This window comes from Haemorhous mexicanus, chromosome 8 (genome assembly GCF_027477595.1).
Source record: "Haemorhous mexicanus isolate bHaeMex1 chromosome 8, bHaeMex1.pri, whole genome shotgun sequence".
Lineage (NCBI taxonomy): Eukaryota > Metazoa > Chordata > Aves > Passeriformes > Fringillidae > Haemorhous > Haemorhous mexicanus.
The window spans coordinates 9,451,813-9,477,711 of NC_082348.1; the positions used below are offsets into that span (position 1 = coordinate 9,451,813).

General features: G+C 49.4%; 1 protein-coding gene across 4 annotated transcripts in view; it reads left to right on the forward strand.

Annotated features, from left to right (window-relative positions):
- Positions 1-4,177: 4,177 nt before the first annotated feature.
- Positions 4,178-25,899, forward strand: part of HEG1 (heart development protein with EGF like domains 1) — a 53,291-nt gene continuing 31,569 nt past the window's right edge. Inside the window, exons 1-2 of one of the 4 annotated variants that reach the window (XM_059852652.1) lie at positions 4,178-4,392; positions 25,081-25,347. In XM_059852652.1, the coding sequence (XP_059708635.1) occupies positions 4,362-4,392; positions 25,081-25,347 (298 nt within the window). In that variant the 5' untranslated portion in view covers positions 4,178-4,361. Of the gene's footprint in view, positions 4,393-7,075; positions 7,487-25,080; positions 25,348-25,899 lie in introns of those variants that run through there. The other 3 variants (XM_059852653.1, XM_059852650.1, XM_059852651.1) reach the window with 3 other exon arrangements.

A 25,899-nucleotide genomic window follows, 5' to 3' on the forward strand; every position in this document is an offset into this window, starting at 1 on the left:
TTGTCCCCAAAACTGGGATGTGATGGGCTCTTGTAGTACTGGGAGGAGGTCCCAGCTTTTCTTTCAGCTGAGTGTGCAGCAGCTGTCCCCTTCTCCTGCCACCACCGCCCAGCAGCCCTTTGCACCTGAGCATCCTCTGGAAACATTCTAGTTGTGTTTGTGTGCTGGTCAAGCCTCTGCTGGCTGCCAGGGAAAGGCACTGTGCGGTGCCATGCAGGGGCCTGGGGAGTGGACATCTGGAGGGCTCTGGGTGCAGGGATGGGGTGTGCCTTGGTGTGTCTGGAGAAAGGCAGCTGCGGTCCTGGCATCGGTCCTGGATGGCTGTTGCTGCTTTTGAGACCTGGCAGTGGAGGGAATGTTCTGCAGAGCACACTGTTCCAGGAGTTTCTGGGGGCTCCATGTCCTGCTGCTGGAGAAACTCTACCACTGCCTTCACTGACATCACCACCACCACAGCAGGAAGCAGCTCCTTCCATCACCTGGTAAGCACAGGCACCTGCTCCTTCCCTTGTAGCTGCAGGGAGAAATGCATGACACAATCCTTGCTGCACTACAGGTTAAGAGTACAACAACCTTCCTGGGTAATGCTTGGAAAGGGACATGCTGATCTTGCCTGGAGCATTAGCTCTGGTGTAGTTAATGGTGAGAGTGGCAGGAGGCCTTGTTTTAGCACCAGTAATCCTGCAGTCTGGGTAGCATTGGAGACCCCATGAGACACTACAAGAACGCAGGGCTTTACACCAAGGAAACTTTTCCAGCAGGAACGAAAGCAAGCAAGCAGTTGTACAGCTAAAGACCATGGTGTCACTTCAAAAATGGTTGTAGCTTTAGTTGCTCTCTAAAAAAAAATGGGTGAAATTAGGTGGGCAGGAATTGATCATCACATTTAGTGGCTGAAGGGAAGAAATGTGGGTGGGGACAGCTCCTGTGAATGGAAATGTGCTGCTTTCATCCCCTTACAGCCCAGCTGAGCCTCCACATGCTGGGGATTTCATGAAGCTTCAGGTTCCCTGAAGTGAGTTTGGGGCCCAGCTCTGAGCATCAGATGCCTCGTTGTATATCAAGGTTGCAGCTTGGCTAATGTAATTATGGAAAGGCCTTACTGTTTTTTTAGCCAAGTGAGCTTTTTTATCATCTATAATTATTTTCCTTTTGGTTTGAAATTAGATTTTTTAGTTATTATTATTATTATTATTATTAGTAGTAGTAGTAGTAGTATGCAAGAAATGAAAATGTTCTGCAATGGGTCAAGGTGTGAAAACATTTGTTTCTGAGAGAGATGTGGGTATGGTGCACAGTTTGGTTTCTTTTGAAGGCTCCAGCTCTAAACTGGTGGCCCTACTTTGATGGTTTCCTTTGCAGAGCATACAAGCACAGAAGGTGGGTGGGGATAAATATTTTATTACTTGCCTTGCAGTACTGCCTGGAAGCTCATGCTGCATTTATGATCCCTTAGCACTAAGCGGGTCCAGAAATTAGAATTTTCTGCCTCAAAAAAGTTCCAGCACAAATAGTCAGGACTAAGAATGGGCAGAAGAAAAGTGAGGTTTTGTTGTGATATTGACATTAAGAGACAGTTTCTCACTTGGTATAAATTGTCATCCACCTGGATCTGTGTCCCATTAGGAGTCTGCACAGGGAGAATCAAGCTCATTAAATCCATATCTTAGCTGAAACTTGTCTTACTTTTCACTCTCCTCTTGGCTTCTCTTGATGAGCCTTGAGTTTCCTTTGATGATTATTGCTGTGTATGGTGGCCAAAATATCACACACCTGCCATGGGCACTTCTTCACAGCAGAGAGTTGTGACCACAGCGTTGAAACAGCAAAGAAGGGTGACAGTATGAAATGATGCTTGTGTGCATGGCTGAATTAAGGCACAGGGGGCTTTCTGTGCCTTATGAGGTGGTTTGCTCTCACCCATGTGGCTCAGATTTAGATTGAGACAGGCAGAGTTTCTTAAACAGCATCATACTTACACCTGCAAGGTCAGAAGAGATTTGCTGAAGCACAAGAGCCAGCCTAGGATTAACATTTAGGTTAGTGGGAAATGGAAGTTATTTGAATTATTGCCCTTGCCTGGGGAAATTTTAGAGAAGGTAATTACAGGGATAAAAGAGAGGAGATTTTGTAGACAACCTATAAATTTGTTAGCTCTGTATGAAAGTGGAATATAACACACTTGTTATGTTCTGCAGTGGTGTCTTGCTGCAACCCAGATTTGGCACAGCATCCCTTAAACCCAAGACAAGGTGAGACCTCAGCGGTAACAGCCTTAAAAGCTACGGATGAGAGGCTCTAGCAGCAAACTGCAGGCTAAAAATAAATCACTTTAAAGCCCATACGGCACAGAAGAGGCTCCTTTCCTCTCTGCCTTCTGCTCTTCGTGGCTTTTTTCACAGGATTTTTATGCTCATATCCCCCAATACCTGGGATTTGCCCTCCTTATGCAAGAGCAAACAGAACCATGGGTGCTCCCAGAAACTTAGTGACAGAAGAGCACACCTGTAACTTTATTGGATCCAAGTGTCCCTTCTAAATTTCACTGGAGGCTTCCTTCCAGATCTAAGAGCACTGCTCTGAAGTGTTTAGCTCAGCTCCAGAATACCTGGGTGTGCTCCAAACCAGAGCTGGAGGAAAAAGGTCCTGAAAGAAATAAATAAGAAATTTAGAATTGCTTCTTCCCCGATAGATTTGGATGGCTGGTTTATTTTTTTCCCCCAGAAAAGGAGGGATTTTTTTTTTTTTTTCCAGTGACAGGATTCAAAATGCAACATCATTTCAAGTTGTGCATTTTTCTGTGAGGGATGAAGAGAGATCACAAGACCCATATTCATCCTGACCTCCAAATGTCAAATACCTGGAACAAGCTGCTTCCAATGGAGGTATGAGGCAAGCAGTTTTTGTTAAAATAAATCAATAAAATACCACCATCCCCAAAATTTCAGGAATAATGGTCACGTATTAAGTGCCTTTTGGATGAGTGGTGTCCATTAATGGATGGCTTGCGGCATCAAGAGGAGATGTGAAGGTAATTAATTACTCAGTTAGGAACTATTTGTCCACTTTGGAAACTCAGGGCTTTTAATAACAAATTCCAGGAGGAGAAAATATTCACTTCGTACCTTAATTCATCATCAGCTTAAAACTTGTCTGAGGTTTATGAGCCTGATCCAAGTTTTGGACAGATCTGGGATGAGTTTCAAGGGAGCTGCAGGAGTTTCATGACATTGGCTGTGCTGTGAAAGGCTCCTATGGAATCAGAGGGAAGGGACTGGTCACTATAATCCTCCCAAAGTGCTACAGAGATGCCTCTTATGCAGAGATTCTCGTGGTTTTTTGGGATTTCAGACCAAAACAATGTAGAAACCAGCAAATTTTGTCACATCTCTAGCCCCTCAACCTGGAAAATGGAAATCAGGGTGAAATAAAAACACACTCTGTTTTTCCTCCCCCAAAACAAGGTGATGGGCAGTTTTCAATTAATCAATATCAATCATGCTTTATATATAGCTTTGTTAGAAGCTTCCTGTGTTGGTGAGGTTGTTTGTTTGTTTGTTTTTAACTCCTTTGCTGTGTGTGGAGTGTGCTGCTTGCTTTCAGATGGAAGTACTAAATGTGTTCTGTACATGGTTTGGGGAGGCGTTTGAGGTCACAGCCCCTTTCAGGAGGATGCTGTGGCATTACTCGCCATCAGGCTTTGCCTGCCCCATCTGGCTCCTCAGACATGATTTCATGCATTTAAATCTCCTATTACAAGCAGGATGGGGAGCAGCCCTCAGCCTGGAGCTGCCCTGGGAGCAGCATCAGCAGGATGCTGTGCAGTTGTGCCATGGGGATAAACAGCTCCAGCACCACATGGGGAAAAGCCAAGTGCTGGTGGCCTTCACTGAGAGCTTGTGCTCCACACAGCCACCTTCATCCTGCTGCAGTTCTTCCTTCTCCCACCACTGAAGCTTCTTTCCCAGCCCCCAAGGAGGGTGTCAAACTCATCACATGGGTGGCAGGGTTGATATCCCCTCCACACTGTCCTCTGCAGCTCCAAGGGGTAAAAGAGTATTTTTTGAATAAAAACCAACAAACTGAGGTTTTTTTCTCTTTTATTTTCACATGGCTGTTGAAACTGGAGCTCAAAAATATCAGTCATAAATTGACTCTTTATATTCCTTACGAAACCCTGAAGGTAGGAATAAAAAATAAGATGGCAGGAAAACACAGTAGCTTTAAATTTACAGGCACTAAACCTTGACAAATCAGTCACCTGTGGGGGAAGGGACTGCATTTAGGAAGTCTGAAACTGCCTGAATGTTGGTGTTTCCTTTCCAGGTGCTTGTAAATAATATGCTGCTCATGGAGCCACGATGGAGGGAGCAGGGAGATTATTTTCTGATGGTGAGTACTGGTTTAGGCCCACGGGTTCACACCTGTGAGCGCTTTGCTGGGGCTGCTGAAGGCAGCTCACCTCTGCCATGGGCTTCAGAGGCTGCAGTGGCATTCCTGTCCCAGCTATACTAAGCCCTGCCAGGATGTGGCTCACCCAAGGGCAGCACGGGGCCCTCTGGCTGGCGTTTCCTGCTGCTGGCCCTGCACTCGGGCACACGCTCCTCATGGTCACCCTGTCGTGGTCACAAGTGCCCTGTCTGCTTCAGAAATGCAGCAGGTCAGGCAGGTTTAATGGCAGATTTTGGGAGGACATCAGCTACCCCCTTCCCCCACACCCAGAGGGGGTTAATCCAGCCTTCCCTGCTTTCCTGGCTAGTGGCACTGCAGGGTGGGCCGTGCTATGGGGGCACCACGGCGACGGAGCCATTCGATACCATTCCACATGGGCTGCTCCTGCAGAAGTGTTTGGTTTGCATTTGCCTGTGTCTGCTATGGCTCTCCATGGGCCTGTTGAGTGAAACAGTAGGAAGAATTTATTGAGAGCCTTTTGGAAAAGCATTTGATACTATGCTTCCTGCTTGTTGGATTTACAGCTTGGAAGGATGCAGTAAGAGTGGGGAGCTGCTGTGTGGCTTAGATGTTAGAGAAGTCTCTGGGAAAAGGCAGGGGAAGGGGTGTGAGCTCTAGACACAGTACTAGGGCCTTCAGGCATGAGAGTGAGTGGACAGGAGAGCATCCATTTCATGTCTGGGCAAAGTTTGGCTTTCATTTGGCCCCTGCAGCCCTGAGGATGCATCCTTGGTCTCAGAGAGGTTTCTGTGGCCTGGCTGCCTTACCTGTATTGCACAGTTAAAAGTCTCAGATTTGCTGGCTGGCAAGTGTTTCTTTCCAGGGACTAACAAAACTTTCTAAATAATCATATTTATTACTTTCTGTCTTAGGAATTGGTAGCGTGGAGTCGTGCATTTCATGTAGAAAGATATCCCCAAGTGTTTGAGCTGCTGCATTGCACTATCTGTGCCATCTCCCAAAGTATCAAAATACTTCACAGCTCTTCCCCTGAGCCTTAGCTGTGCATTGATCTCTCTGTCATATCAAGACAGAAGCTTTGTTTTGCACATCTATTCCATACAGAATGTGCAAATACCTGGACACAGAATGAAGAGGCCTAAAAATGTCCTCTTTAGATCAGGCACCTTGGTGTTGCCTGTGGCTTCTGGGTCACTCCATTTGCCAGGACTGGGGTGCTTACCTGCATGACTAAAGCATAATCATGATTGGTTTGTGCTTCATGTTCAAAACTGACCAGCCTTGACTTGTTCCTTGGGTTTAGGCAAATTTGAAGCAAGAAGATGGCAAAAGCTGTAGGGAGTAGACTAGAGTATGGATTGATAGAGGGGTGCCTCAGAGGTGGCCTTTCCCAGGGCTTTCATTCATGATTATTCAAGTACCAGAATGAGGATTTCTCAGTGTGCTTCATGGTGAAGTGTGGGAAGGTGAGGGAAACACATTCGCCCATGGAGAGAAAAGCCCAGGGGCAGAGGAGAGCGAGTCCTCTGGGGTAAAGCCAAGGCCCTTAGCGGGCTGGTGTGGGCTCATCAGTGCCACCTCTTGGGTGGAAAGAGGCTTCCAGGAGAGTTCGTGTGCGTCAGCCACCTACTTCTGCTTTTGGTGAAGAGCGAAGGCGGCAGCGGGGGGCTGGGGACCGGACCCCGGGGTTGTTCGAGGCTGCAGCCGTCCGGACGCAGTGAGTTGTCACCAGCCACCATCCCCTTCGGAAGGTCGGGCTCTGCTTGGCTTGTGGAAATTGTCTGATTCTGAAGCAGCTCGAGGGAAAAGTGTAGGGCCCAGGAGAGACTTGAGGGGAGAGGTTGGCCAGGACCGGTTTGTGCTCCCTGGAGAGGGAGAGCTCAGGGGGACCCTAAACCCGGTAGCCCCGGCAAAGCCCAACCAATGCTCTGCGGCGTGCTCTCTCCCAGAACTAGGAGCGTGAAATTATGAAGGGGAATTTCAGAACAATGAAGGGAAATCCTTTGCCTCCCGTACAACCCGGCCTGGGAAATTCGCCACTGCCAGAAACTGTACCCTCAAACGCTGCTGCTGGCGTTCAAAAGGGAGTCAGCTTTAAAACCAAGAAAAGAGCTGAAGTTATTTGTCAAGGACTCGATTTCGATGGGATTTAAGTCCGGGGCTGTGCAGTGCGGGAGCGGGGGGGGGGGGGTGACCCGGCCGTGCCCGCCGGGTGCCGCTGCCCGCGTTTCACCGCGGAGCCGAACCGGGCCGTTTCACCGCGGAGCCGAACCGGGCCGTTTCACCGCGGAGCCGAACCGGGCCGTTTCACCGCGGAGCCGAACCGGGCCGTTTCACCGCGACGGCCGCGGCGGTGGGCAGGGGGGTCACGCTCGCCCGGCGCGGCTGGGAGGTGCAGCAGGAAAAATAAAGTAGAAGTAAGAACTGTTATTGTTATTATTACTACTACTACTGCTAATACTCCTGGTGATGCCGCGGCGAGCCGGGTGAGGGAGCGGGCGGCCCGACGGCTGCGCGGGGCGGGAGGGGGCGGCCGCTGGGGGCCGGGCCGGGCCGGGGTGGGGGGGGCCGTGGGGAGTCGGGCCATGCCGAGCCGAGCCGAGCCGCGGCTGGGTGATGTCAGGCTCGAGGAGGAGCCTCCGCCGCCTGCCCTTTTACTTTCGGGCGCCGGCACTTGGCCGCAGGCTGCTGCCGCTGCTGGCCGGGCCCCCCCCTCACCCCCTCCGCTATGGGCACCCCGCACTTTTAAGACGCCGCCCCGAGGGGGGGGGGGCACGGGGAATTCATTAAAAATCGCTATTTACGTGGTTATTCATTGCCCCGCTCCGGGTATGTGAACAACCACCCCCCAGCCCCCCCCCGGCTCCCCTTCCATCCACCCCCAGCGCCATGCCGGCAGCCTGCACCCTGCTGCTGCTGCTGGGCTTGGGGCTGGTCCCGGTCCCACCGGCCGGGTCGCTGCCCCTCGCTTCTCCACGGCGTCTTCCTCCACCTCCCCCTCCTCCTCCTCCGTCCCGAAACCGTCTCGGCCGCCCTCCCTCGCTTCCCGCCGCGGGACACGCCGGCAGCCCGGGTGAGTGCCCCGCGATGGGGATGGGCATGGGCAGAAGGGTAGGGACGGGATTTCCTCCCGGCGGCGGCCGGAGAGTGCGCGGGGTCCGCATCGTGCGGGTCTCCCGTGGCGTGGGACCCCGCGCTCTCCCCACGGCATCGCGGTGTGGGCTGCTGAGCATCCCGACAGCACCCAGAGCTGATTCAGCTGAGAAGGGTAACACTCCCCCCCCCAATTCCTTTTCCTTTTTAACCTTGCCCAGCTCATCGTGCTACAGGCAGCTGCTTCAGTGGGTGAAGGTTTGGGATGGGAATGGTGGGTGGGAAAGTGTAAACACGTTGTAGCTGTGTGGACTGACTGGAAGGCGAGTGGTGAAAACTTCACCGAGGAACTTGAGAAAGGTTTTGGGGGGCACCAGGAGTACTGTGCACATGTGTCTACCCGTCCAGGTGGGAAACGGGGGGCTCCTGTAGGTGGTCTTCAGGGTCTGGGTTGCCTCCTGCTTGTCTCCAGCAACGCTCTCATCTCTCCTTAGGTACTGACCCCTATCAGGTGTGGGGACAGATGCTATCAGCTCTCTGTAAATACCCTCTTTTTCTAGTCGCCTACAGACTGTCAGATTAGTCACGTATAGCGTCAAATTTTTCCTTGCATGCCACATCTACAGTGCTATTATCACAAGCAATGCCTAGTTTTGTGCTTTACGGATTGTGCTGAATTTGGTTTTAGCACAGGATAAATCTTATTTTTCCCAGAATAAGCAGGGATGTTTCAAGTGTCATTTAGTAAACTGGCTCACTTACTCACCAAAGAAGGCACATAGCTCTAAGGATGACTAATTCTCAATGAGTTTGGAAAGCACTGAGTGTCTGCAGGTGGTATAAGGAATCCAATATGTCAAATTAATCCTGCGTAGGTTTTAAGTGGGTTTTAGGATTCATTGCCTGCCTGAGCTGGACTGTCAAATTTTATCATTTAATTTCTGATGAGGAGAGAACATTGTGCTTTGAAACTTGTGGTTAAGTTTAGTTGCATGGAGCTTTAAAATTTCAGGAAATGTGACAAAGTACATTTATAGCATTTTCATTTTCTTCACAAACCCAAGGCATGCCTTTGTAGGATGTATCCACACTAGACCAATGTATAGCTAGGGATATCAGTTGGAATGTAGCCTACAGTGGATTAGAAATCTCCTAACTAGCAGTGCTTGTGAGAGCAGCTTTGTGACTAGGATACTGCATGGAAATGAAGGAGATTTGGGTCTATTCCCAGCTCAGCTACTTCTTTGTGCCCCTCCAAGTATCAGTTTGCCCTCCAAACTGGGAGAGAATAATGCTGTCTTACCTGCTACCAACCTTGTGAAGATAAAATCTGCAACTTGCCAGCAAACTGCCCACCTATTATTTGTTGAAAGCTGTGCAGATTCCTCAGTGGACAGAAAAAAATATTTAATTTCATCTCAGCTTTCAGTCTGGCATCTTTTCCTGTGACCTTGATGACTCCTGAGAGTCAGTAGAGGAATGCATTTCCTTTGTTAAGAGTCTGAAAAGCTCGGACTATCTGTCCACATGCTGGAAAAGCCGTTTGTCAGCCCACCAGTGCCTGGCTGGCCGGCTTGGGGGTGAAGGCTTTGCTCCGTGTAGCCTGTGCTCAGCAGCTACAGGTGCTTGTGAATTATGTCAGCCAGAGCCAGAAGGAGCAGGGCATGCAGTGAAGGAGTGATAAATAGCCCAGCAGTAGCTCGCTCCCCAGCAAACAGCATCATGAATTACCCTGGGTCTTGACAGCTGCGATTCACTCGCTGTTAGCGCCAGCTCTATGCCTTTCAGTCAAGGGAATTGTCTGGTGTTACAGGAGCAGGCTGGGGGATCTCCTGAATCACCCTCAGGTTGAGCTGCAGACTCCTGAGCAATCCCTGTTTGTATCACCACTGCTCCTGCCCCTCGGAGGCATTTCCCACCTTTGAAAACACTTGCTTGACGCAGGAGGACCATTTCTTGTGAGCCCATCACCCTGGCACTACCAGGAAATGAAGATTACATCTCCCTTTGCAACAGTCTGGGGCTGGGTGGCAGAAGCCCTTTCTCAGGCAGGGCTTAGTGAGCAGATGGTGAGGCAGTGGGTGTAGAAATGGGGCTTTTGAGTCTCTCACAAAGCGTGGGGCAAGGGAGCAGGGCTGCCCTCACAGCCTCACTGCCTTCCTGGCCGGCTTGTGCCTCAGCCTGCATCTGCCACCCTCCCTGCCAGACCCTCTGTGGACTTGTCTGCTGAGAGATGAGGACAGATGGCTTTAGCCTGTGTTTATAATACGGTCTGAACCCAAAGAGGAAAAAAAAATAGGTGAAGTAGGAAGCAAGAAAGCTAAGCAAGAAAGCTGGTGACAGTAAAGTTAAAGCATTAGCAAATCCCTCAGTGAATACTCTTCTGGCAGCTACTTCACGTGGGCACTGAGTGAGCTGAAGGGCACTGTCTGCCACCAGCCTGGGTCAGGTCAGGGTTTGGTAACAAGCCCTGTCCTCCTGCAGGTCTCGGTATTTCAGGTTTCCATCTGTGAAATGGGAATAATTCCAGTGACACCACAGGGACAGCAGAGGTAATACTGAGCCTCTGACAAAGTCACTATGGCTGGGGTCTCCCTGTTCCTGCCACGTCCCTTTTCCTGCTACTTCTGCCCACACAGGTACCCTGCCAGGGTGCCCAGCACAGCACAGAGCCGCTGGCAATGGGATTTCCCTGAGAAGCTGATCTGCTTTTCTGCCATCTGTGTCTGTCCTCCTGTCCCTATTCCCTCTCTCCCATGGCAGGTGCCACCTTTCCATTCGGCTTCCCTGGTAGGAGCCCTGGCAATGAGGTGTGAAATTGCCTGAGAAGGAACCAGCTTTGGTTGCAGCAGAGATTTAGGCTGGCTGCTGGGAGAAACTTTCCAAAACTCTTAGAAGGGGTAAACAGTCTGTATTTATTTATGTATATTTTTAACTTTATGTCTGAAACTTTCTGTGTGAGGAAGAAGCAAAGTTAGGAGCAAGGAAGGAAGATGCTGAGGATGTTTGTCTGCACAAAGGTATGGTATTGCCTCCAAATGTGCCTCACATTTTGCAGTGCGTATTTTGTGGCTCCTGGGGGCAAAGCCCAGCTCTCCCTGCAGCCACACTGATGCAGAGAGGTGTAAGATGCTGCTCTCTAGCTTTGATGCAGTTTCAGGTGACTGTGGGTGGTGCAGGAAGGATGCTTCCTCCCACTGTGGTGCAGGGACAAGGAAGAATTGCCTCCTGTGCCTCTGCATTGCTATCAAAAGGCTGCAGGGTTTTCCTGCCTCGGGCATCTTTGCTGCTCCTCTCTGAGCTCTAAGTGGATTTGGTTGGTGGACTGTGAACATGAACTCCCCGGGGTTGTATCGATATAGCTCTGCTCCTTTGGGGTACATAATTTAAAGCAAAAAAAGAAAAGAGAAGGAAGAAAAGCATTTCAGAAACGGAGGAAGATTGGAGATCAGCTTTCCTGCCCGTTCCCCATCTCAAGCACTGGAAGGTAGCAGGGGTCATCCACCAAGCAGCTGGGTTCACATCAATTTGTGGAAGCCCTTGATGTGATATTTAGGTGCTAAATGAGTAGTCTGAGGGATAGCTGTGTGACCTGGCTGGCAGGGAGCACGCAGTGATGAGTATTGACTGACACCGCCATGCGCAGTGACCGCGCCTGCGGAGATGTGAGCAGGCAGTGGGCAAGGGGAGAGCTGCCCATTGCTGGGCTCCCCCAAAGTCTCATCTCCCAGTCCCAAACCACCAGTGCCAGCCTGTGCCCATTCAGCAGCTGTTGGCAGCATGTTCTGCTCCAGCAGCCACCACCACTTCGGAGGGATAATTTAATTTGCTGTCTGTTTTTCTCGTGGCTGGGGGGACAAGAGAGGTGGGCTGTTGCTGCCACCTTTGCAAGGGCTGGTGCCAGCCTTGCTGGTGTGTGGGTGCATTCCTTAGCAGATATTCTTTTCAGTATCAGAAGTTGCAGATACTGATCTGTTGAGAGGAGTGTGGAGTTTCTGGGACAACTTTTTTCCTTCACCTGCTCTTACAGATACCAATTTTTGGGCCGCCAGTCAGAAACTCTCCATGACTGAACTCTCAAGCTGTTGTGTGTGCTCCACCCTCCCTCCATTCTCCCCATCCTGCTCATCTGCAGGGAGCATGTCAGAGCTGCTGAGACTGACTCCATCACCATCACATCTCTCAGAGGTGGCAGAGGATTTTGCTCATTTAACAGAAGGGTTATGATGCCAGGTTAGAAAGGCTGTTAGTTTTGGTGGTCATAGTGAAAATGAATGGATGCTGCTGACCATAGCTGTTCACCCAAAATGTAAAACATGAAACTTTGTAGCATCAGTCTGGTTGTGTTGGTTTTAATGAAGCATTCATCCATGCTAACAAAATAACCCCGGCAGAATACAGAACTATTTCAAATAACAAGCTAATCAAGCCAATGAAACCTGTCAGTACAGCCATAGTGCTTCAGTGATGTGATGCAGAGATTAAGGCACCACCAACGTCCACAGCACTTCTGGAGCTGCTGCCAGAGGAACCTCCTGGCTGGCACTGTGGGTTCCCCATCCATGGGAGCTGTGTGCCATTTCCAAAATAAGGATAGCTACAGAGTGGCAAGGTTCAGCTGTGGCTGAGCCTGCTTTCTTTTTGCAGCACAGAAATACTGTCTTTCTGTCTTTCTCTGTGCCATTCCAGCCACCTGGGGTGCTCCAGGCAGGGCTGCAACCCGTGAAATACCCCCAGAGAAATTGTCTGGAGCTGGATAGCTTGTAGATAGTCAGTGTAAACCCTCTGGATTCTGGCTTTCCTTCCTCACATAGTATCAAAAGGTTTTCTCTGGTATGGAGGGATGAGGAGTCTGAGGGTGTCAGGATATTTCTAGGCAGCCAAACAGCACTGCTGAAACCTGGGCTGATCCTCTCAGATATGCACAGAGCTCCTATGGAAAGAGGCAGGGCCAGATCCTGGCACTTGTTTTGGTATCTATCTGCTTTTGAAATGGTGCAAAGCAGCACTGGGGTAGTTTGACCAGCTGGAGTGTCAGAAGGTGCTCCAAGTGAATCAAAGGTTGGTAGTTCAGAATATTCCCTTGGAAATGCTCAATGTAAAAATCCATAGTCTGTAGCGTGTCATGAGGCCTGAATACCCCAACCACAGGCCCTGTTATTTACATTCAATTGAAGATGTAGGTCATACAATAGGCTTTTTCTCTTTCCTGAATGGCTGAACACAGAAGGCAGAATCCAATTTTCAGTGGCAGCAGACCTGATTACAAATTCAAATTTTTATTTTTTTGAGCAGGTTTTGCAACATTTGCATTGTAATTTGCTGTTTCTGTAAATATGAGAGGTTCATTTGCTGGGATATTCATCCAGAGGAGATGCAAGAGGGCTACAAGCACAGGCGTGGTGAAAGAGTGAAGTCTGTGAGTGCCTCTCAGGAGGAAATGGTTTTGTCACATCTGGCACCTCTTGTTACTCACTGTTTTCTGCATACATGCAGCTGATGTGTGTGCACCCATCACCATATATTTTTTAATGCCCAGCTGTTATATATATATAGCATCCTGCTGCTTCAGCAAGGGGCACAGTTCATGCAGAGTCTGCGTTCATCCTTTCAGGCTGAAATCATTCACATCTGAGGACAAGGAGAGAATTTTCCCACCCAAAAGGGAAATGATGTTGCATTACTGAGAAACCAGCCCAAGTAATAATATAATCTTAGAAAAATGCAGTTCCCTTGAGTAAAGGAAGCTCTGTAAACTTTAGCTCCTCCAAGCTGTTAGTGTAGCTGTTGCCTGTGCTGTAGTATTGCTGCTGTCAGACCTGGTTTACTGAAGTGCTCTGGACAGAACAGGGGAAAAAGGGGATAGGAACCAGCTCCTATATAAAATGAGAACCTCTTGTAGGATCTGAGTACTGTGAGGTATATAATACAGATTTTAGGACCTTGGGTTATATCCCTTATTTGCCGTCAATTTGTTTTTTGTCTCATCTGGGTGCTGGAGAGGGTGATGGCCACTTGTGGTCATGAAGACTTGGAGAAGGGACAGGCAGAGCCAGGCTGAGCACAGGGATCAGCTGGAGGAAGGTAAAATGATGCAAGGTTTCTACTCACTAGGCTCAAAAGCCTGTGGTTTGTTCTCTTCTGCTTGCTACAGGATGTGTGGCATTGGTGTGTACTATGGCTTATCTTGGGCTCTGTGGGTGCTGAGTGTGTGCAGATCCCAGGGCCAGGGCATGGACTGAGTGAAGGGGAGCCCCCTTGGTCTGGGTGCAGCAGCTCCCAAGCTGGGCACTCACTGGAGCCTTCTCTACTAAAGTGCTGGTCTTCACAAAACCTGTGGGAACCTGCTGTGTTAGAGGTCTCTGCCTTCCAGGCTAGTTTGTTTTAATGTATGAGAACAAACAAAGCTGTCTAAGGAGCTTCATCCTTTCAGAAACCAGTATGAAATGTGTGAGATATAAAAAATATCATTTAAAAAGTGCCCAAAAGGCAGAAACAGGGTGTAATAACCTACAGACTGTTGCTGCTCCCATGCTGCTTCCCCCATCCCTCTGTGGCTTGGGATGGAGCTATTTCCAGTTGCCTGTCCTCTGTGCAGGCAGGGCTGTTGAGGAGGGTTATATCTGCTTTTGCATCGGCTGTGCCCTTGACTTGGAGTCATTTGATAAATAGGTTTGCTGTTGGTTACTTAAGCATCTCCCAAGCTGCAGTCAGCATCTCAGCTGTGGGCGAGGGAGCACTGCTGCCAAAAGTCAGGATCTGTGTCAAGAGCCTCCTAAGATTTGGCTGTCTTTCCCTAAAACCCCAACTCCTGGAGTTGTCATTACAGGAGAATCACTTAAAGGGGTAGAAAAAGAGCATCTGGCTGTTGAGGTGGTAGATAAAAAAGCCTGGAAACTATTAGCTGCAAAGCTAGGAGTCACAGAGGAAGCCCAGGTTGGGTTTATTTAAAAATACCACTAGCTCAAAGCTGGTCTCCAGAAGCTTTTGTGTCCAGACAGAAGGGTTGTTTCAGACACCCCTGCTTGGCAGGGCTCTGCCACTGCATCTGCAGGAGAAGTGCAGCCCTCTGCACTGTCCTGCTCTGCTAGGGGAAGAGAGGGAGCACAGCAGGAATGCCGAGGGCAAACCCAGTTGTTCTCTGTCCAGCTGTTTGAATACCTTGTGCAAGCACCTTGACCTTGGTGGATTGCCTCTCCACTGGGAAAAACAAGCTCCATCTGCCTTGTCACCCTTTGCATGGCCATGGAGCTGGGAGCTGTGCAGCATTCTGACCGTGCTCTGGCTGAGGGTGATCATCTCCCTTGCACTGTGACCAAATGCTGCAGGTCCTTCCTTTTGCCTTGCACTGTGGACACCCCATCTTGGGCTTCCAATCTGGTGCTTGGAAAAAGTCCTCTGGAAGTGCCGTGACCTTTGCAGTTCTTTTGCCAAGGCAAACATGGAGATGTTTGAGGGACCTTTTACACGGCAGTTTGATGGCAAAAAGGCTCTGGCCACTGAAGTTTGGGAGAAAATAACCTTTTCTTTTTAACTCTGAGATAAAGTCAGTGGGAAAGAGCGAGGAGGAATTTTAAGTGGTTTATAGAAAGGCATGCAGACTGTGCACAAAGGGTTAAGTCAGCAGGGTTAGCTGTTGTCCCAGGGGTACAGCCCAGGCTGCATTTCCCAGAAGACGTCGAGTTGCACACACACATTTAGGGCGTTTTTCTCAGCATTTTTCAGCAGGCTGTGATGGCAGAGGTTTTGAAGGCTGTTACAGGATCAGTCTGACCTCTCGCCTCTATAACCAGGCAGACACTGTGGTAATTTCTGCTACCAGAACCACCCTTAGATTCCTGTGAAATCTCCAGAGCATAGAAGAAACCCTGTGCAGGCATTTTGGACTGATGGACAGGCTTCTTTGGTTACTGGTAGCAAAGGTGGGCTCTCTTTTTCCTTGAAGAGCATGCTAAAAGGCACTTCTGCATCTGGAGTGACAAGAGGAATTTAGATCTATGGAGCACAATTATTCACGTCACTGCTTGTTAGGATGCTGGTGTTAACACCCTTCCTCTTGTGGAAAATCTCTTAAGCCCTGAGGACTGATGTGAAACATCACGCTCTGGTGAACTTTGCTGAAGCAGGGATGAATCACACTAAGTTTGGCTTCAATATATTGTCCAAAGATACCTTCTCTGATAGCCTAGGAGGAGGGTTCTGCTGCCCACCCACCCAGGGTGTCAGGATCTCTTTTGGGGGGAGGACAGCACTTTCTGGAGTATGCATAAATTGGGGAGTTAATGTGGGAGTTTGGATATTTGAGGGGTTTTTCATTTGGCTTTGGTTTTGAGTGCTCTATAAAAGCAAAAGGCAGGTCTGTAAGAGATTTCAAGACATTTCCCAAGGGATCTCTGTATATCCCCTCCCTATCTTCTGGGATCACCCAGAATAGTAGATAAAGATACCACTTTTTTTTAAATGAGAAGGGTTTCACTGCATCTCTGAATAACTGTCCTGCTACATCCATGCCACTATAGGTAAGAAAACACTTTCTTATCAGGGAAACTGTAGCAGCTGGTAGTTAAACCTTCTGCAAAGAAATATCCCAGACAAGTGTTGGCCAGGTCTGACCCTGCATTACTTGTAAGATCTCCCAAACTGACAAGGTAATTTAGCAGTTTGGGGAGGAAATGCAAAAGGTAACCCTGTCTATTGAACTAATTTCTCTCCTGTGATGGGAATGATTTCTAGGAGTGGAAGCATCCACAGACCAACTGCGCATGATTAGAGCTCCTTGTCAATTGGAATCAAGGACCCTGATTGTGGAGCATAATGCTGCTCTTGTAATTCAGCCTTTATCTTTGTGCTGGAGCTGGGTATAATTGTATCTGTGTCTGGAGGAACAAGGAGAAGGGTTTCAGTGGCTGGTACTCACAAAGGCATCTTTAGAAACCTCCTCATCCCTGGTACAAGCTTGGTAGGGCTTAAATGAAAATACCCCTGAGTAGCTTTAGACATTTGAACAGTCATCATTGTTTGATTCAGATTTGGTTACAGGACTAACATCTAAATGTTAATTCTTTTTAGGACATTATCAGCTCTTTCAGCAAGTGCAGAATGGGGATGCAGTATTAGACCATCAGCCAACCCTGCAGATAAAGGCCCTTTGAAAGGATGTTTCTTAGGAGGGAAACATAATCAGAGAATGCAGAAAATCATGAAGATGGTCTCTTCTTAGGAAACAGGTAGCAAATGTGATGCATGAAGAAAGCTAAATGAACCAGGAGGCTTTTAAATTGAGGAATGGGAATAACAGCAATTTTGTGGCCTCTGAGGACAGTCCCCAGCATGCAGTTGGAGATCCTCATCATCCTGTCCTGCAAAGTGCTGGTACACCTGGAGAGTGTAGGGTGTTGGATAAGCTGTGTCACATGCTGGGTTGAGACTCAAGTTGGTGGTCACTTGATGGCATGGATGTGCCAAGGTAGTGGATGTGTGGTGGCTCTGTGCTGGTTAATATGTCTTTGTGTGGGCAGGTGGGTTTTGGGCACAGATTTCTGTCCTTTCAGTCTTCTGCACTGCCTTGCTCACCACCCCATGCCCGTATGCATCGAGGTAGGATGTGACCTGACCACGACTCCCTCTGAGCCCTCAGTGACAGCTCAGAGGGTGACAGCCCAGCACTGCCCTTCTCCAGCACCCATTCCCACTGCTGCCTACATCTGAAAGAAGGTGTCTATTTTTCAACCTCCCTGAAACATGTGCAGAGAGGCACTGGAAGTGGCAAATCCCTTTCCCCATTCTCGGAAAGGAAACGTGTGGCTGCAGAGGCAGTGGCACGGCGGTGGCTGTTGGGCAGGGCCTCTGTTCCAGCTGCCCCTGGGCAGTGCTGCTCCTCTGCTTTCAGAGGGGAAAGACCTGGCTCATCCCCTGGAAGAAAGAGGGCTGGCACCATCCTGAGCTGCCACTGCTGCTTCCGGCAGCAGATCGGCGCGGTGTGATCTAGGAAACGCGATTTAGATCATCATCCTTTGGCAGCAGATGGGGGAAGGGAAGTGGGGGCCCTTGTCTCTTCTGGGGATTCAGTTCTCTTTAAGCTGCTTTGTTTATTTTTTACCTGTTTGCCTTTTTCTCCATCCCTTCACAAGTCTCACTGCCCCTTGATGAAGGGTAGGAGCCACGAGAGCATCCATGGTTCCCGCTGCCATGACATTGTGGCCTTGCATCCTGCCTTCAGCTGGGTGTAAGCCTTGGGCTACCTTCAATTTTCCCTTGGGATGGGGTTGCATTTTGCTGGTTTACATGGAGGGAAGAATCCACTGAGCCTTGTGTCACCAAATGGCACCTACCACTTGGCAGTCTGATGATTTTCCGGCATCCAAGAGGGCTCCTTATCCTTCTCATCCCCACAATGCCCTTGAGAAGTTGCTCAATTCCCAGGCTGGTCATCATCCCTGGAGTGACTGCCAGCCAGCTAAGCTCTTTGGCCTAATGTTAAGCACGGGGAATAGTTCCCTGGGGAGCTCTTAAGTACATTGCTGGAGTGAGGCTCTGGTCAAGACACCTGGACCAAAGCCCACCTGCGTCAGTGAGCAGCATGGCTTGGCCCCCAGGGACTCATGGCAGCCCCTGGCTGCTCCCAGCCTCACCTCTCAGCATTGCAGCACCTTTTCCTACTCCTTCCTCCATCTTCCCAGTATTTATTGTCCCTTCCTGTGTGTGGGAAGCAGGTCCTGGACTCAGACCACTTTGGAGCAGGGACTTGTGGTTTTGTTTCCAGAGTGGGATGTGAAAACACAATCTTGTTTTCACCTGGGTCTGCAAAAGGCTGGGTCCTCAGCCCCTGGGGTAGATGTCTTTTGCCACTGCCTGGCATTACTTTTTGATAGCCATTGAGATTTTGTGAAGAAAAATCTGTGCTTCAGCCCACAGTCCTTGTGATTTTGAGTAAAAACTCAGGCAATTACAAATACGAATAGTTTGGGTGTTTCTTTCCCCTGCAAGATCTGTTTAAGTCAAATACAAGTCACTGAACTTATATTGGGAGTAAATAAGCTTCATGGGATGGCTTTGGTTATCATGAGGTCACACAGAATGAGCTAATGCTCCCTTCTGGCCGGGAAATTAGACTTTCCAGACAGCAAAATTTCATCCTGCAGGTCCTAAGCCTCTTGCACCTTTCCTTACAGGGGAGTCCAAGCCCCAGGTCTGTGCAGTGCTCAGCCCCTCGGAGAGATGCTCAGCCCTTATCACCAAAACCCTGCTGGGGGGCAGGTTTCCTGCATTGCCAGCTCCAATGAGCCTGGGCAGCTGCTGTGGGTGAAAGCCATCCAGTGGGTTGTGGTGCCCAGGCAAAGTGCAGTGAATGTCTCCACAGCAGAGTGAACTTGCTGCCCTGGAAATAATGATCCCTGTGAGATTTTCCCAAGCTGCAAACCTTGCAGACAAATTCCAGGTTTCTGGAAGTATTTGTGTGAGAGGTCTGGAGAAAGAGCCATATTAGAAATGAAGCTGTGTGCTCGCAGAAGCTGACAGCAGCCTGGTCCTGCTCCCTACAGCCTCACCAGCCCGTTTCTTAGCACTTCACCAGAACTGTACACACCACCATGGATTTTTCTCTCCCCCCCCCCCCATCTTTTTTGCAGCCAGGATGTTTTTTTCTTGCCTTTTTATTGTTCCAGTGACCTAGCAACTCCACTTTGGTGGAGTCCTGCCAGGAGACTTCCTCCCCAAGCCGTCTGATAGTCTCCAGTAGCACTGCCCTTGGATGGGAGCAGAAGTTAAAATGACACCAGGCTGGGTCCCTGTGTGGCTTTTGCTCTGGCCTCATGAGTGCTGGTGAGGGCAACATTGCCTTCCCAACTAGAAAAGCTTCCAGGGGGCTTTAAAAACCTCAGAAAAAGGAAGGAGAAGCAATGTGTGGGTGATATTTTCTGTAATACTTCTGCAGGATATTATAGAAAAGACTGGGGGGTTTTAGAAGTGAATTTGCTGATACTGGGATTTAGCATTTGGGATCTATGGTGCAGGCAGGGTAGCTGGGGACATTTCAGCATTGCAGGGTTGCAGGAAAGGGGATGGAGAGGAGGTGGGAGTGCTCAGAGAGCTGGGCAGTTAGGGAGATTTATTTTGGCTTGTTTTTACTGATGTTGACTAAAAACAGTAGAAAAGAAATCCCTTTGGTAAGTGCTTCTGGGGCTGCCTTTGCTCTGCTCTGGGCCTGCAGGGGCTTTTCCCACGTTAGCGCTGGAGGGACTCTTCCAGGGCAGAATAGAAATGAGCTGTCAAGCAAGAAAGTATGGCTGGGTTTGGCTTTCTGCTCAAGAAAGGCTGTCAGGACACAGGGCCTGGGACACTGGAGGTTCAGTCTCTGCTGGATGGATGGATGGATTGAGATTTTACTGTAGCCTCAGCATGGTGATGGTTTTTTTAGCAGTATGGTAAGTCATAGCTTATCCCTGTTGGAAATGGAATTTTATATAAATGTGTTTTTCAAAGACTTGATGATAAAGCAGGACTTTTTTTTTTTTTCTTTTTAATTCAGTTGCTGAAAGCTGTTTAAAAACAAAAGTCTATGAAAAGAGGTTTGAGGAGCTGCCCTGAGCCACGGGCTGGTGGTTTTCAGGCAGCACAGGTGGTCCTATGGATCCGTGTGGTCTCAGGGATCTGTGGATTGAACCAAACTGCCCAAGAAAGATAAGTAAGAAGCTTAGGATTTCATGGGCTTGAGCAGGTGATCTGGGAGCCTGCACCTCCCCAGGGAAATGTTTAGGACACCAAAACTAAGAGGCTGTAAACCTCTTGATAAGCAGAGCAATATCCTGTCCCTGCACTGTGCAGGTTTTATCCCAGTTGTGGGCTCTCCATATGCATATATCCTGTGCTTTTGGCAAGGATCACAGATTTCTGTGTGCTCTTTATTTTGGAGAACCTGTTTCCTTGCTTTAAGGTACCGCTTTTAAGAGCAGTAATTGGATCCCTTTTTTTTTTTGCGCCTAATGGCATCTCTGAGCATCAGGCTCTGGGATGGTGAAAAAAGGTGTAGGAAGCAAAAATGGCCTTTAGCATCCTCTGAGGTTTTACAGGTGCTAGAGGGGAGGTGGTATGGAAGGGCAGAGTGGTTTTGTGTCGCAGAGCAGAACTGCAAGCAAGGTGCTGTGGCGTGGCACTGGAGTGTCTGAGGATGATGCTGATGTCCCAGCCCTGTGGGCACTCATGGCTGGAAGTGGCCAGGCGGGCATTAGCCATGTGGACCTTGGCATTCACAGCTTGCAGGGGCTGCTTCTGGCATTAAACACCCATCACTTTTCTTGAGCTGACATATTAAAGCTCTAGGCATCTTTGTTGCCTGCATAAATCCTTCCTATTATGGTTAAAATGACTGAAGGTCCTGTGAATTGCTGTCCTGCTCTGCCTGGGGGCCAGTGGGGCGAGGAGGAGGAGGAGCAGAAGAGCCAGAGCAAGGGGATGTGTCTATAGGGTACTGCATCCAAACCAACCCACACAAAAGGGTGAGAGGCTCTGGCAAGGCTTCTGCACCTCTTCCTTTCTTCCCCATACACCCTCTCTTGCCACCTTTCTTAATCCAGACAGAATAAATCCTTGTATTGATATTAAAAAAATAGCAGAACAGGGCTGACTGCATGTGGTTAAAAACCTCTTGCATTTTCCCTGCACTTAGTGCACACGAGGGACTTTCCCCGAGCAGTGTTATCAGCGTGTTTACTCTCAATTGACCCATCTCAAGTATGAAATTTTTTTTAACCTCCATTTCAGCCCCCCCCTGCTCACCCCCCCGCCTTGAACTTCTTCTTTCAGAGCAAGAACAAGGAAGGAAATTGAAAATCCCAGAGAGCCCTGGACGGTCCAGATTTAGGGCTTTAGCTTTTGTTCGCACAAACTCGCTTGGCTCCTAACCGGCCTCCACCCATGATCCCGACATCCGCAGCAGCCGTTCAAAACAGAGCGCAGAGCGCAGAGCCCGGCCCCGGCGGGGACCGGAGCCGCCCCCGGCCCCGGCTCTGCTCCCCGCTTCTTCTCCCGCGCTGCCCGCCTTTCTTCCTAACCTCTTCCTACGGCCAGCGAGGAGTTTTCGAAGTCGAGATGAGTTTTTTCTCCCCTCCGCGAGCCTCGGATGATGTTGAGGTTATGCAACGCTAACAGATGTGGGGTTTATAATTATAGCTGCCTGTCCTCGGGAGGAGCCTGCGCGGGCGCTCCGCTCGGCACGGGATGCTCCCGGGGCGGCCCGCAGCCCTGGCAGAACAACGGCTCCATGGGCGAGTCCATTCCCATCCCAGCGGGAACGCTCCCCAGGGAATGCCCACCCTCCCGACAAGGGACTGCTTCGGGTGAAGGGCTGCTCTGGACAGCCAGTCAACTGCTCTTGGCTTTCCTTCTGTGCGAACTCAGATTAAATTTGTGGTCCCCCGTGAAGAAAGAATTTTTCTTCCCCATGAGGGGAAAAAATCCCATCTTCAGGGGAGCAGTGGGGCTGGGATAGCTTGTGGCATGCCTTGGCTGGCTGCAATCTCCTGACAAATGCTGCCTGTGGGGATGCTGCTCTCCTGACATCAGCAGGATACATCCCTCCTCCCTGCCTGTCCTAAGGTGTCTGTGTGTGATCACAGTTACTGCAGAAAACTTGCATTATTGTGCTTTTTTGGTGTTGTGCTGACCCATGGTTGAGTTGTGAGCATCACCTAAACACTGCCTTGGTAGCAGCCAGCTGCCTCTGAAACAGGGCAATGCCTGTGTCATGGATGGAGACACAAGATTGTTGGCCCAAAAGAGATTTTTCAGAAGTCTCACAAGGTAGGTATCCAACTGGGCTGCCAGGGGCAAGCCCAAAGCCTTGAGAAATCAGCTGGAACTTGATCTGTTTGTCCTGGCTGAGCTGTGTAACTCGGCTCACAGCAAGCCACGGACTTGTTATGCTTGCAAAGAAAATGTGACTTCGAGCCTCGACCTGTCTGGTGAGCATCAGTGCTAGTTTTCACTGGGAAGGAAAACACCAATCCAGTGGGTGGCAGGGTTTTGTGCTGGAACTCAAGTATTTCTCAGTGGCTGTGTTATGTGGAGTTAAACCGTGCAAAGCTGTTGGCAGCTTAGGATGTGACGGAATTGTTAGTGACAGATCAGTACCTCCGCTAAAGGGCCACTCTGCTTCAAGCCTTTAATGCATCAGGGGAAGCCAGATGGTCCCATGGGGAATTTTTTGGGAGAAGTTTGATCTGGTCTGTCTGCTCCAGAGCAGGGTTGTCTTTGAAGTCTTAATTTCTGCAAGCAAATCAAAGAGGATATTGTGGTTTTATCTTGCACCTCTGGTAGGCTTGATGAATGTGAGATTTCATGTCTATTTTGTTGAACAACACTTTTTTTTTTTGGGGCTTCCTTACTACATGCTGTGGGTTGAATTTTCCAGTGTAGCTTGTGCTCTGCACCCACTGATTTAGGGAGTTGAGCCTGTGCTAGCACAAGGTTTTCCTCCCTGCATCAGGACCTGGTATACCTTGCAGGGCAAGGTTAAAAATGCCAGATGACTCTAAAAAGCCTGTGTAAATAATACCTTCTTATTCAGCCCCTCCACTGCCTGGCTGCACTCAAAGCCAGGTTTGCTGGCACCCACAATATGGGGAAGGGCTTTGCTTCAGTTTATTCCCAGCATCTCTGCAGAGCCAAAAGAAGATAGAGAACGCTCTGAGGTGGATTTGCAGGGCAAACAACCACCAGATAAGCAAACAGCAGTGTTTTACTTTTGAACTGGTCTCATTCAATCAAGGAACATAGCTGAAGGCATTGCTTGCTGGCATTTCCAGGGTTACTTTTTAAGAAGTGGCAATGAAATGCCTGCTGCAGTGTGCTGCTGTATATTTTAGCCTGTCTGTCCAGAGCCCTTGTTGACAAATGAGTTGGCAACTTGAGAAAGCAGATTTCCCTCTCTCTATCCTCATATCCTAAGGGCTTCTTTAAGCATCTGCTGCTTTGCCTTCTCTCTGTGCAGCAAAGCTGGCCACAGGCTTTCCAGTCAGCATTGGCTGCACAGCTGAAAGCTTTCAGTGAGAGGGGGATGGAGAGAAATTCAGTGCACTGCCCTCCAGCACAGCCACGTTTTTTGGGGCTGCTATAAATGGACTTGTGGGCTTCAATTACAGGCTGGGTATTGGCTTGGAAATGAACACAGCAAACATCCCCTGCCACTTCCCATCCCCTTGTCCAGCTGGTGAGGACCAGGAGCTTGTCCCATGAGACAGGCGGTGGCTCACAGTGGGCTCTGGGAGGCAGTGGCTGCTCGGCCTTGCAGCCACAGTGAGGCTGCCAGTAATGCTACCCTGGGGGCTCTGCTCCACCACAGCTCCTGTCTCCTTGGCCCACAGGGGGCTTAGACTCCCAGGATGAAATACAGACTGTCCTACCTAGCCCTCTGTTTCTTGGTGAGTTCCCACTGAAGGTATTGCAGATGTAGAGAGGACACCACTTCTGAAATTGCCACCGCTGTTGTGACAGGTACAGCAACTCCAAGGAAGACATACAAGACAAGGAGGAGGTGCCCCATAGGTGTTTGTCTTGGACACACGATTTTCTTACAGAAAATGTTTGGAGGCCCAGAAGAGGTTTGACCTTCAAAATCAGAGCTTTTGGGCAGAGACTGACTGCCTTTATCTGCTGCCTGTGGATGCCATGCACTTAACAGAGACTGCGTTTTGTTGTAAGGGAGGTGGACAAAACGGGGACCTTGCCCTTTCAGATGTGGACTTGCTTTTGACTTCAAAGCTTGTTGTGGGCTTTGTGTGAACTGATATGCAGTGAAATCCTCACAGTCCTGTGAAGATTTTTCATTTCCATAAGCTGAAAACCCTGATTCCCCAGACCACCACTCATGCACAATCTTCTTCTCCATCTTGTTTCTCATATTCTGGTAGACATTAATGTTAGAAGTGCTAAAATACCTCATCACCTCAGGGTGCTTTGGCTCCTGGGTGGGCCATGTAATCCACACCATACATTGATCTCCTCTGTCCCCAGTGCTGCACTGTGGCTGGGTGGGTTACACTGACCATCCTGGGTGCCCTGCAGTTCTCAGCCAGCTCCCTGCCAGCTCTCTGCAGGTGATGGGATTTGCGATCAGGTGTCCAGCAAGCACTGGCCAAGTGGAGAGAGGGGAAGAGCTATGGGGCCCTCTTCCTTCCCATCTTGCATTCAGAATGGGGCTGTGCTGGGCTGTCAGCTCTGGAGACCTTCACATTCCTGCCATGGGCCCTACACTGCGAGTATTTCCATCAGTTATTTGTTTAAGACTTTCTTTTTGCTCCATTCAAATTTATTTCTTCTAACACAAAAAAATCCTGAGGGTGCTGAATTGAATTAGTCTTTTGCACAGTGGTGGTTTTTTGTATTTTGTCCCACAGACCAATCTAGTTTCCACTGGTGCAAATCCAATAATAAATTTCATGTCTGTGTTTTGATTATGCAAAATTTTTCTCTAGTGTAAGTAAATGAGCTCAGAGCCTGGCCTTGGTGTTCCTGCAGTGAGCTGAGCCTGCACATCAGTGCTGATGTGATCTAAGTTTTTTTTCTTGTCTTTCCTTTCAGTCATTGAAAGCAGCCATCAGGAGAGAAGTTCAAGCCCAGAGATAAGGACTGCTGGTGCTCCTGTGGAGTTGGTGACGATGCTGGCTGGGAGCAGGGAGTGGGCACCACTGCCTGCCAGGCACGGGGCAGTGCCAGCTGCAAGCAGGGTCACAGGGCACACTGGGCCCCCTGCCAGTGATGGGGATGTCACCCCTCCAGGAGCAGGATCCCCAGAGAACCCATCTGCTGGGACAGTGACCCACCTGCTCACCCACAGCCATCCTCCTGGTGAGTTTTATGGATGTGGGAGTCCCTGTTAGCTGTTCCCAGCCCATGGACTGAGCATAGCCAGTGGGTTAGGAAGTATTGCTGCCTCACAGCTAGAAATGCAGATTTTTGAGAGAAATCCAGTGTCAGGATTGGAGAAATCCAATGTCAGGAAAGCTGGGCTTTGTTTTTTAACATTACAACGCAGATGATTCTCAGGAGCTGCCACTGTTTTTTACTCAGCAGTACCCAGGGAGTCCTGCCCATCCACTGAGCTCAGGGGCTGTGCAAAGAGCTGAGACCCCTGGGTGTCACCACAGCTTCTCCCATCAGGAACTGAACCCCACTGCAAGCCCATCCTACGTTGTAAGAACTCAGCTTAAGGATACCTGACCAGCTGTGATGACAATTTGTGGCTGAGGTCCTTACATGGAAATCCTGCAAGTGAGCGCTTACTTTTGGGCTTGTTCATCATCTTCAGTCATAAGTAAACCAATGTACTCTTTTAAATATGAACTTAAATCAAGGCCTGTTTCTCACAGCAGCAAGACAAAGCTGTGCTGATTGCCTTGT